General features: G+C 39.0%; 1 protein-coding gene across 1 annotated transcript in view; it reads left to right on the plus strand.

Annotated features, from left to right (window-relative positions):
• LOC126183596 (tyrosine-protein phosphatase non-receptor type 14) overlaps positions 1-12,131 on the plus strand; it is a 187,322-nt gene extending 175,191 nt beyond the window's left edge. Inside the window, exon 22 of the mRNA XM_049925699.1 lies at positions 11,951-12,131. Coding sequence (XP_049781656.1) covers positions 11,951-12,079 — 129 coding nt within the window. The 3' untranslated portion in view covers positions 12,080-12,131. The remainder of the gene's footprint in view (positions 1-11,950) is intronic.
• Positions 12,132-13,067: the final 936 nt, after the last annotated feature.

Consider the following 13,067-nt stretch of genomic DNA (forward strand, 5'->3'; position numbering starts at 1 on the left):
ACCTGATGACGGCAACAAGGTCGATAGGCGAAATATTGTGTCCTTTGTACAGTCACACCAGGCTGTTCACCCAAATACGCCTGGAGAAATTGAAGAATCACATCACATACCATTATGGGAAGGAGATGCAGCGCAATATGAGAAAGAGTTGAGAAGCTGTGTCAACGAACAAGTCAGCTACTGAGCTCATTTGCTTTCCTTATGAGGTGCCGAGAAGAACGTGCGGTACCAAATTTTGCTAAGGTAAAGCACCACATCAACTCAGCAGCTGCCTGAAAAATCAAGAAACGTGCCAGCCTAGCTCTGGTATGAGAGAGAGTTCCCCACACTCAGTGGTGTCTGCGCACCACCAATAAAGAACTCCTCCAGCTACATCTACATCTCACCAACTGCTTCAATTCCTGCAGCTGGGATTGAGTTGATGGTGTCATATGGGCCACAGTGGACTGTGCCCAAAAGAAGTCCACCCAACGACAGACATCCAAGTTCGAACATATATACGAGAAATGGCCCTCTAAAGATAGGGGGAAGATCATTATCAAGCTCACAAACATAGTACAGGATAATGACGCGATCTCAGTTCTCAAGAAAGGATTGAACTTCACTCCGACACCTAAAGGTGCACCCATCGCTGACATTAGTGCAGTTGAACAGACAGCGGCTCGACTCCTGCCTGAAGCAGAGGAAGAGGTATGTTGCGAAACCTGCAGGGCCGTAACTAGAACTAGACCTGTGAAACTGAATATTTTCACAAAAGAGAGGGTGGCCATCCAGAAGCTAAGAGAAGATCCAGACATAGTGGTCTTACCAGCAGACAAGGGTAACACTATGGTAATCTTGTCCCACCAGGATTATACCATGAAGATGCGGGATCTGCTAGATGACACCACATACCACAAGACTGACACCAATCCTATCAAGAGGGTTGAAAGGAAAACTTAGGCGCTTCTGAAAGATTCTGGCTTCCGTGAAGAGGTCACAAAGAAGTTACAACCCAGTGCCCCTGTTCCTCCGAGGCTGTACGGCTTACCGAAAGTCCTCAAGGAATACGTCCCGTTACGTTCTATTGCCAGCAATATTGGTGCCCCAACATATCCTCTTGCGAAGTGTCTCTAGGAGCTGCTCAGCCCTCACATGGGGACATGCCCACACCATATATGTAACTCTTTGGATTTCATGGGATGCATCAACCACCTCACGGTTAAGGAATCTGACATACTTATGAGCTTTGATGTGGTTTCCCTGTTTACTAGGGTTCCATTACTTGAATCTCTGGAACTCATCGACTGGGGAACCACCGATCTATTCAGACGTGTTCTAACGTCAACATATTTTCTATTTGACAGCGACTACTATGAGCAGACCGAAGGCATTTCTATGGGGAGTCCTCTCTCTCCCGTCATCCCTAACATGTACATGGAACATTTTGAGGAAGAAGCCTTTGAGTCAGCGCAACTAAAACATGCCTGTTTCTTTAGATACGTGGACAACATGTTTGTTATTTGGCCACATGGAATAGACAAGCTGATGGAATTTCTCGCACATCTCAACTCAAGACACAAGAATATCAAGTTCACCATGTAGGTAGAATCGGATGAGATGCTCCCCTTCTTGGACGTTCTTGTCAAAAGACGAGATGACAGCAGGTTGGGGCACAGCATGTGTAGAAGGACAATTCACACCAACTTATACCTACACGCGGATAGCTACCACCACCCTGCTCAGAAGAACGGCGTGCTAAAAACTCTTGTACACAGAGCTCGCACCCTCTCTGACAAGGACAGTCTTCAACAAGAATTGGTCCGTCTGAAGTCCGTGTTTCTGACGAACGGTTATAAGGGAAGGCAAATCTGGGCTGCTCTATGTCCGACACTCACAACACAACCGGCGGAAACTAACGAAGAACCTGAGGAAAACACGGCCATGGCATTCATTCTGTTTTGTGGGGCCTTATCAGGAAAAGTTGGACACATTTTACGCAAATATCAAGTAAAAACTGTCTTCTGACCTCCAACTAAAACCAGAGCACTTCTTGGCAGTGTTAAGGACGACCTTCGTTTATCTAAATCAGGGGTTTACAAAATACCATGCCAATGCGGTAAGGAATACATAGGTCAGACAATTCGCACCATTGAAGACTGATGCCATGAACACCAGCGGCACATGAGATTGCAACAGCCTAATAAGTCTTCAATTGCCGAGCATTGCCAGTCAGAACTTCACGGCATGGATTATGACAAGATCAAGGCCCTAACACAGACTTCCAAATGTTGGGACTGTATCATCAAAGAAGCTATAGAGATCAGAGTAAGAAAACCTGAACTGAATCATGACAGCGGCTATTCGCTTAACCAAGCTGGGGAACCAGCCATTACCCAGGTTAAGGAGAAGATAGAAATATCCCAGAATGTCCTGACTTCGAGGGCAGGGGGAGGAACCTCCGAAATGCCGCCGGCATATGATCATGACCACATTTTAATGCAACATAGTCTATCATATTGTTTGTACATTCCCTAAGTTGCAATTTTGTGTCACAATTACTGAATTGGCTGTTTTGAAATTTTTGCAGAAATTTTTTCAGCATTACTAAGTCAAATGAATTCATGTTAGGAGTTGTTATCATATCTTTTATACTGTTGAGTGTTAGTCATGTAGTTTATTTATCAAATTTACAATTTATTTATTTATCATATGATGAAAATAAGTCCATATAAATAACATTTGCTTACAAATGTACGTAATCACATGTTCACACAATCTTACATCTCCAGATCTAGTTCCCTGATCCATTCAATCACCCACATCCCACGCGTGGTTGATGTCCATTATTGTTCCTTTGTATGCATGAAGAGGACAGTCAGCAACAATATGATGGGTGGACTGTAAGCAGGCACCACAAGTCACAGTTTTCAGAACCAGCCTATCCCCATTTGTACAGTAAATAACTACATCTGCCTTGTCTGGTTCGAATCAGATTTGTGATCGTCTATTGCTATCTGGTGAGATCAAACTCTTGTATCTGCATGGAAGGTATCTTAACTAGATGTTTGTTGAATACTTATGGCTGCCGCCACTGAATTTCCCATTAATGGTTGTCCCTGAAAGAGGATCCAATGAGGATGGTTGCTGTGTGCTATGACATTTTTTTTCGGACACAAGCACTGATGTTCCATTTGTGAAATATCTCAGTGAATGGGTAGCAGCTGAGTTTCTTCTGAATATTATTCAAGACCTGCAGCAGAGCTTCTGATCTTCTTAGAGCTGGAGGTGGGATACTGCTGAGAACAGGAAGCTATAGTGTGTTTGCTCTGAATACATCTATAATTATTTGCATTGCTTGATTGTCAACACTATTGAACCAAGTCAAAGAGCAGTATTCAGCAACAGAGTATGATAGGGCTAAGGCTATGGATCTTGAAACATGAGCATTAGGTCCCCATGAGATACCAGCAAGTTTTTTTTAAGACTGTTATTTCTCATTTTGACTTAGGAAACCAAATTTGAGGGAAGCGGGTTGAAAGCTCTCGACAGTAGTACCCTGTGTTGTTCGTAGGTAGTATTTTGGTATACTGCAGTATGTCAAGACTTCACCTTTGAATCTGACTTCTGGTTTGTAATTTGCAGTCTGTTGCTTAGGTGACATGTAAGCTGCAAGCTTATGATATGGGATAATACTCAATTTTAAAATAAGTCCTTCTTGCCAAACAGTATAATAAGCTGTTGATAGATCCAAAATGATACCCACATTTACTGATCTCTTCTCATACTCATTTTCAATATAACTAGTGAGAGAGAACACCTGGTCATTACAACTTCTCCATGGTCTGAATCCTGCTTGTTCTGTAAGGATGTGGTTGTTAATTACGCAAACATTCTATTGTTGATCAGACACTCGAGGAGCTTGTGGTACTTAGAAGTACTGTTGGACAATAATTTTCCACTTTTGTGGAAACTGTATTGGATATCAGTATGGCTAATACTTGTGTTTCCTTCATCAAAGGTGGCAGGTTTCCAGTTTGTTGGATATTTGAGAAGAAGTTGGTAACCCATTTTACTGTATCTGGTCCACACTGAACCAGAAATTTTGGGTATATTCCAGAAAATCTAGCTTCTTTTCCAAATTTCAAACTTTTGGTTGCAACCTTGGTTTCCTCTTCTCGAAATGGAATGGAGACTTCAAACCTCTGTAGGGCAGCTCATCTCCTGATACTCAGTTGTAATTTGGTACCCCTTTTGGTTTGCTTGTCTTTTGGGTTCTTGGAGATGGATACTCAGTTTTTAACAAAGTCACTCAAACTGATGGCGGTTTTTTAACTTTCGGTTGCAGGATTTGATGAATCTAGCTTCCTAGTGATAGACCAGGCTCTCTCATGAGAGTGGGTGTAGTCTGAGGATTCCACTGTTCCATGTCAGATGTTTCTCATATTCTTTTTGTAATTTCTCACTTTCTGCATTCCAACCGGGGATGTACTGTATTGACTCCAACCAGGGATGTACTGTATTGGATTCTGTTTGCTTTGCAAACTCAGTCAAGTTGGTGTTCTTGAGGTTCCATCGCAGTTTAGGAAATGATCATACAACATATGTAGACATCCCCACCTCTAAGATAATAGGTCTGTGTTGGCTATGGGGGATATCATTGAGCACTGAATGTCGGTATTGTCGATATTCTCCAGACGAGTGAACTGAATGGAAAGTAGACAGGTCTTTAGCATCATAAAGTAATTTCAGATTTTCTGTTTCCATCCAGTCAAGTGCTTCACCATTAATGTCATCCTTGAATGAATTTTTCACTCTGCAATGGAGTGTTTGCTAATATGAAACTTCCTGGCAGATGAAAACTGTGTACTGGATCGAGACTCGAACTCGGAAACTTTGCTTTTTGTGGGCAAGTGCTCTACCAACTGACCTACCTAAGCATGACTCATGTGACCCATCCTCACAGCTTTACTCAGCCAGTACCTCATATCCTACCTTCTAAACTTCTCAGAAGTTCTCCTGTGAAACTTGCAGTACTAGCACTTCTGGAAGAAAGGATATTGTGGAGGCCCTGCGAGGTGTTTCCAGAATGAATTTTTCGCTCTGCAGTGGAGTGTGTGCTGATATGAAACTTCTGTGCAGACAGAAACTTCATGCCGGACCGAGACTTGAACCTGACTGAGTTCAGGTCTCAATCCAGTACACAGTTTTGATCTGCCAGGAAGTTTCGGTGTCATTCGTGTTGTAACTCCAGATATGATGATGGCTGTTGAAGTCACCAAGAAATAAAGTTGGATGTTGCTGAGGTGTAGAGAAGGATTAGGTCAGTTAGTGTCTGGGGGTTTGTACACATGACTAAGGTCAAATTTTCAATTGTCTATGTAACAGTGAAACTCATTTTCAGAGTTTACCGACAGTGGTTGGCAAGTTGTTATACAATGCATGACATGTTGCAAAACCAAACTTTGGATGGTAGTTAACAGCTATTAAATTAAAGTCTGGTATTCTCTCTCAGCTCTGTAACTGTTCTTCATCTGTTTTGTGCATTTCATAGAGCCTAGAAAGATATTCACATTTTACTCAGTGAGAGTACTCCTTCAAAATTAAGTTGAAAAATTTGCAAAGTTGGTCCAATTTCACAAACTTGAGTGCCCTGAATAAGACATTCCAACTTCTTGTATGTCCTTTGACTGAGATGTCTTTTCAGACAGAAAAGTCTTCATGTCTCTCTGTGGTAACTTTCAGCAGTTACATAAGTGGCCTCTGTTGATGTAAATGAAACAAGAATGACTCAGACATAATGCAGCTGCTGGTATGACAGAAGCAGAATGTACATGTGACTGTGCAGAAAACTAGGAATATCACCATGTCACCATCTTTAACCCTTGCAGATGACAGCAATGCATCTCCTGTGTCGAGAACACTGCATGTTCAAGTCAACATAGTGTAATTCTGGTCCAAATAAGTAATATTAATGACTTAAACAACAATTATTATTATTATTATTATTATTATTATTATTATTATTGTTATTGAAAAATAGATGAAAATTGTAATATTGACACTACCCTTTAACCATTTTAACCACAAAGTAATTGTTATTGCAGAAATCTGCTAGTACACCTGATGATATCTGCACCAGCTTAGTCTTTTATTTTCAATGTGTTACCGCAGATATCTGCATCCATGCAGACCTCTACTTGTAAGTTGAGTTTCCCCATCAAATGAGTGTGCAATCTGCAAAAAGAGCAAAAGTTGTATCTTGTGAAACAGCAAGTGAATGATCGTTTGCGCATGTCATAAGTAACAGGGGGCCCTAAATAGGACATTGTGGTACACCATGTCCGAGAGCTTCAACATATGAGTGCATATTGTTATGTCAAGGACATGGAACTGGTACCTTTGTCTTCTGTCGTTCAAGTAAAATGGAAAAATAACTTTAATTTATGATATTTACGTATGTAAAACTAAAAAACTCCTTTAAAAACTCAATCTTGTTGCAACTAGTTTTGAGTATTTCATGATCATCTCACACAGGGAACTGCTGGATGATAATGAAATAGTCAAAATAAGTTGCAGCAAAATAAAGTTTTTATAGCAACTGTTTGGTGGTTTATATAAAAATGCCAAGCACAACTTATAGCAGACTTCACTAGATTTTTGTGCTTCCTGTACGTAGGAAACACAGGGAGCTGTAATTATAGTTGTGTTAGTTTCTTAGATAAAGTTATTTTAATCTAAACTAGCTGAGTACCCGGTGTTGCCTGAGTATGTATTCTTCCGATTCTATTAGTCCATCATTTCCTTCCCCCTCTCTCTGTCCATCTCCTCCTCCCCCCTCTCTCTGTCTATCTCCTTCTCCCCTTTATCAGTCCATCTCCTCGTTCTCTTTCTATGTCCATCTCCTTCACTTCCCTTCTCTGCCAATCTCCTCTCCTCTCCTCTCCTCTCCTCTAATTTCCTTTTTCTGTTCATCTCCTCTTCCCTTCCTCTATTCATTTCACCCTCCCCTCTCTGTGTTGATCTTCTCTTTCATTTCTCTGTTCATTTCCTCCTCCCCTTCTCTTTGTCAATCTCCTCCTTCATCATATCTGTATCTGTCTCCTTCTTCCTATCTTTATCCATCTCCTCCTTCCTGCTCTCTCTGTCCATCTTCTCCTCCCTCATATTTGTATTCAGCTCCTGTGTCCCCTTCTTTGTCAGGCTATCTGTTCCTCCTCCATTTTCTCACCATGTCATCCCCCTCTCCCCCTCAATAGGAGGTTGCTCATTATTACCCCCATGGTATTTCTTTCCAGATAGTAAGTGATATGTGTACCAGTTTTGGTTGAAATTGATCCAGGGCTTTAGAAGGAGTTTTTAACCATAGCTCTGCCCACATGTGCCCATTTTACATATATTTAACATATTTCTTATGTATTTGTACACCTGTATCGCCAGCGAATTTCACCCTGCAGTTTCATTTTCACGCAGCGTGATGTTTATGATGCCATATCTCCTGATATGCTGTACAGAGATATAATTTTGCAGGTACGTGCAGTAACATATGTGGACACTGTTTGCAAAATGTGTTGCGAATATAGTTATTAGGAAAGAAGTAATAAATTAAAAATCTCATACATGATGAGGCAGTTTTTCATGCATCTCAATGTTTACGGCATCATATCTCCTGAACTGTGTGTCATAGTGTGGTATATTTTTGCAGGGACTTTCAGTGGTATATGTGAATACTGTCTGCAAGATGTGTTGCAAATAAAATTATTAGTAAAGAAGTAACAAGTTAAAAGGTCTACCTGATGCAGCAGTTTTCCTGCAGAAGCAACAGTAATGTAGTAAGCGATAAACGTTTTTTCCCTTCATCATTTTATAGAGGGGGTGATTGAGAAAAAGTCATGTAAAGGTTTGAAATTCCGTGTAAAGTTTGTTGCAAGTCACTAAGTACTCTCATTCTCAAACACTGGATGAATATAGTTTGGCTATTTGCGCGTCATGAGCTACGCTCCTTTTTCACCCCCTCCCCACCCCTTTGAGAGGTAGTCACTTGTCAACTCCACAGTGGTTCTTTCCAGACATTAACAAGGGGAGGCCACGACATTTGGAATGCAAATTTACTGCAAACTTCGTACACTCATACTACTCCATGAAGACAACAGAATGTGTAAGCAGTAGTGCATACTGCTCAAGCATTATTGAGAAAATCACAAGATAATTTCGGTCGTCAAATATATATCTGTGCGTGGCCATTTTTACCATGAAGCGGTGGTAGCTGAGTGGTTAGTGTTCAAGCCCCGTAATCACTGGATTGCTGGATCGAGTCCCGTTTGTCAGGTTTCTTTCCTTTCCTTTTCTTTTCTTTTTCCCTCCCTCCTCCCCCCCCCCCCCCTTCCAACACAGTCATTTTCTTTACTATTTATGTTCCAATTCATATAATAGGAAAAATATGTGTAATTGGATGAACTTTTATTAAATTTACAATGTTATTTGCCAGTCTACAAATTTTTATTATCACAAATAATGTAATATTCATAACTACCAACTAGTAAACGACCAAATGCATAAAGTGATACTGAAAATGTATGCTTGTCCGTTATTTGAGAACTCCCTTATACCCGGAAGGGGCCCAAAACGACTTGTTACCTCCAAGTTTTGACCGGCACAGGCGGCTTTCAAAAGATGTATAAGTAATCGTCGCTTTCGACATTACGAGTACAAGTTGCAGGATGGTATTTTTCGTAAAAATGTGGAAAACGTAAAGTGAAACAGCGCCAGCTGCATTGAATAAATGCTATGTTTCCGCATACGCAAGAACTTTTGGGGTTTTCCGTGGAAAGACAAATCTCGTTAACATTTTCAAAAACCTCTCTTTCAGCTGATAATTTGGAAGCAAACCATGCATAATGCAGTATTTCCTTAAATATCGGTACTGATAATTGGTCATGCAGTATCAAATGTATTTTAATAGCATCTTCATGAGAAGCAATTTCTCGTTCTCTTTTGATTAAATACAAACAATTTTGAAGACACGGACAAGCATACATTTTCAGTATCACTTTATGCGTTTGGTTGTTTACTAGTCGATAGTTATGAATATTATATTATTTGTGATAATAAAAATTTGTAGACTGCCAAAAACATTGTAAATTTAATAAAAGTTCATCCAATTACATGTATTTTTCCCATTATATCAATTGTAATATAAATAGTAAAGAAAATGACTGTGTTGAAAATTAAAAGAAAACTGACGAATGGGACTTGATCCTGCGATTATGGGGCTTGAATGCTAACCACTCAGCTGCCGCCTCTTCATGCTAAAAACAGCCACTCACAGGTATGTATTTGACAACCGAAATTATCTTGAGATTTTCTCAATGATGCTTGAGAAGTATGCGCTACTGCTTACACATTTTGTTGTCCTCATGGAGTACTACGAGTGTACGAAGTTTACAGTAAATCTGCATTCCAAACATTGTGGTCTCCCCTTGTAAGTATTATGTGCACTGTGTGTGGTTGAAACTGATTCAGTGGTTAAGGAGTAGATGTGGAACATACATATATACATCTACTGTTATAATATGTATGGATACCTACTACATCCACTGTTATGGAAACTAACTCTAAGAAGATCAGAAATTAACTGGAGAATCAGGAAGGTTGAAAGAAGAGGAGTATAGGTAATAAAATCTGATAGAATGAAAGATTTTTCTTTTATTATTGTGACCAAAAGAGTGCATCATCATCATCCACAGATGAGGTCATTAGTGAATGTTGATGTTTTAGACACAAAGCTAACTAGTTCAAATCTTTGTGATTGCAAGAATTTTGGCCTATAAAGAGTAGAGACATGGTGGCATTCTATTCCTGATTACCAGACTGTTTTTCAGTGCCCTACCATACTCAGCAAATCTCATGATAGTGCCACAATAAATGAAAACATGTGATGTTGTTGACTGTGATCTACTCATTAGAGAGGGTTTTAGGCTTGGTCCCTTGGGTGCCGTTTGAGAGCAGTAAGGTATAGGCTGAATTTTGCCTTCACTATTCCTTCCCATCACCAACAGCAACACAAACATGACGTAACATTTTACAGCCATTCTTCACAGCCACACCAAACAGTTTTACTTAAACACAACGTCAAACTTCATGAAGGCTTAGTTGCAATGTGCTTTAAGGAACAGTATCTGTACAGTTAGACTGTTGAAACTACCCCTCTAGGCCATACTGCTTCAGTTCTGTTTACTATAAAAGGTTGCTTTTATGACTATTTAAAGCATGCAACTGCATAATTGTAAATAGTGTGTGTGTGTGTGTGTGTGTGTGTGTGTGTGTGTGTGTTAAACTGCCTGTGCAGATAATACAAGTGGAGATGACTACTCTGGTGGTTTTACAAAGCATAATATTGTACTACGGAGGGTGCAAAATGTACCACAGAAGTCTTGCAACAAAAATATAGTTCATGTTTTTTTTGGGTTTCACACCCTTCATCCAGATGCTCAGGACTGGGAACTGACATAACAAAATCAGAAACACGAATTGCAACTGAAAATTAAGAAATAGCTTTACAAGAACATAGTATCAGAACAGAAGTAATTTGTTAATTCATTTAATGCTTACTCCATATCTTATACCATGAAGGAAAATGTTGAAGGTGAAATAAGTCAATGAGTACATTATCAGAGAAAAGCAGCTATTTATGTGCAGTTCACTAAGCAGTGCCATTAATATTAACTGCTTATATATTCATATGGCAAAGAGCCCTTAGATAAAAAGTTCTTGGTGAACTTGCCACATCGAAGTCAGCTTCCAGTGACTGCCTCTATCGGCTTCATTAGTGGCCAAGTCTGACTTTCATGAAACTGATGAGGCTCCCACTTTTATACAAAAGGTTAGCATCTGGTTGGCTAGATGATGACATACATTGCTGGCACATGTAGAGATGGCAACCTCTGCATCCATAGATTACGTTGCACTCACTGTCCAGTATCGCTTGGAGTGCCACCACTCATATCAGATGATACTCTGTGCTAATTCTTCCTCTGTACCCTTTTTTGTCAAATGCACACTTCCGTGCATTCCTAAGTGCATAGCCTGTGTATCATTTTAAGCTGCTATCACATAGTCTAATTTTGATTGCTTTCTAGTCACAGAATCCCAGTAGTCAGAAGCATGAGTCAGAATCTTATTATCTTTAAATATAATCTTGTGTGATTATTAGATTGTGCTCAGCCACTGCTGATTTCTCAAAATTCCTGTACTTCAGTTGATAGTGATGTTCAACAGTGATCAGCAGCAGTTTGTATAGACTGCCTCTTGTACCTGCTGCCACACTCACAAGGAAATTTATAAATTCTGGGTATTTTCACACCAAAATTATCTTTAACAGGTCACAACATTTATTTAATTTTATTCGTTGTCCAGAAGACCAGTTGCATTTCTTACCTCTTTGGAACAATATATATATTGGTCATAGTTGCGTCACAGAATGGAAACTGCACTATGTGTTGGTCCTCCTGCGTTCATTGAGTGGCGTTATATCACAGTTTCCTCAACATTATGACCTTGTGTCGCAGACCAAAGAACCATTCTTCCTGAACGCAGTTGTCAGATGATTAATCTCGGAGCCAAAGTGGTTCTTATCTTCTGAAACACCTCTGGCTCTGTGTATTAGGGGGGTGTTTATCATAGCTCTCTTCTGACCTGTAAGATGAAAGATACGCCCACTGAACTGTAGGTCTATATGCATCGCTTTTTAATACCCAGAGAGCTAACTTCCCATCCTTCTTCATCTCCAATACAAATCTTATGTTTATATGTATTTTTAATATGCTACTGTATGAATTTTAAGAATTTATATACGTATCAAGCACAACATTTGTGAAATAATAATAATCTCATTTTGGTCATTGTTGTTTTAATAAAAATATTTGTTTTTCACCACTTCAAAACATTATTGAGGCATGTTATTTAATTCTAGGAGCTGGATATTCCCCGTGTAGTTGCTTTGCTACGCAATCAGAGAATGCTCCTCGTCCAGACAGTTGCTCAGTACAAGTTTGTATACAGTCTACTTATATACTACCTGAAGCACTCACGACTAATATGATTTTGTTCACTTCAAGTGCTGCTCGGCAATAATTATAGCAAAGAGCGTTAGCAATGATCTCTGTTGTTCTACTTCACTTCCAATTAATATTTATTATTGCAGAAAATGTATAACATATTGTTGTAATTGCATAATTTATTTATCCATTATTGTAGTATGAGTTTTTATTCTTTTTGAAATATGAAATAATCAAGATTAATTTTACTATGTGTGTGTATGACATAAGGTTATGTGTTTTTTTTTTAATGAGTATTCCTATTTTTACACATCATTAGAGCAGAGTACTTAACTATAGTTTTTTAATTTGGAATGATTCTGTGTTGTCTGTCGTCAATAATTCCTCTCGTAACTTATTATTCTGTTGTTTGCCATTGATTAATTCTATAGAGTGACTTTAATTACTCTTACACTTTTATGCAGTTAGTGATAAAAATGAGCTATTGTTAATTTGAGTTGATTTAGTACAGTTATCAATCATCATCGGTAATTTATAACCCAACATTTACATTTTATTTCAATACATAAGAGATTATAATCCTGAATGTCATATCTTTGATCCTAGTCTATGAAAGATTTAGTGTTGACAGCAGTGTAATTCTCTCTCAAGCTGTGCAATACTTTTTGTCATATGTTGTAAAAAAAAAAAAGAAAAAACATTTTGAGTCTGCAGCTAATTCAGTAGCTGCACTGTTGGCATCAGAAGCTAGCAAACTGTGAGTAAAAAATGTAGGAGACAGCTATCCACCTTTATTCAGTACCATTTTATCATACATTATTGTTTGCCCAGTTTTAACATGTTACTCTCATTCTCAAGGATTTCTTATTTCATTATGCTGGAGTTTTTAGGCATTTCATACTAGTAAAACATACAGTTAATTTCCAAGGGTATAATTAAATAATACCCTGAATTTTACCAAGAGACTACTTGCATGTGAATAAACTGATAAACAGTCATTGTGCATATTAAATACTTTAATAATTTGACATA

The sequence above is a fragment of the Schistocerca cancellata genome, chromosome 4 (genome assembly GCF_023864275.1).
Source record: "Schistocerca cancellata isolate TAMUIC-IGC-003103 chromosome 4, iqSchCanc2.1, whole genome shotgun sequence".
Lineage (NCBI taxonomy): Eukaryota > Metazoa > Arthropoda > Insecta > Orthoptera > Acrididae > Schistocerca > Schistocerca cancellata.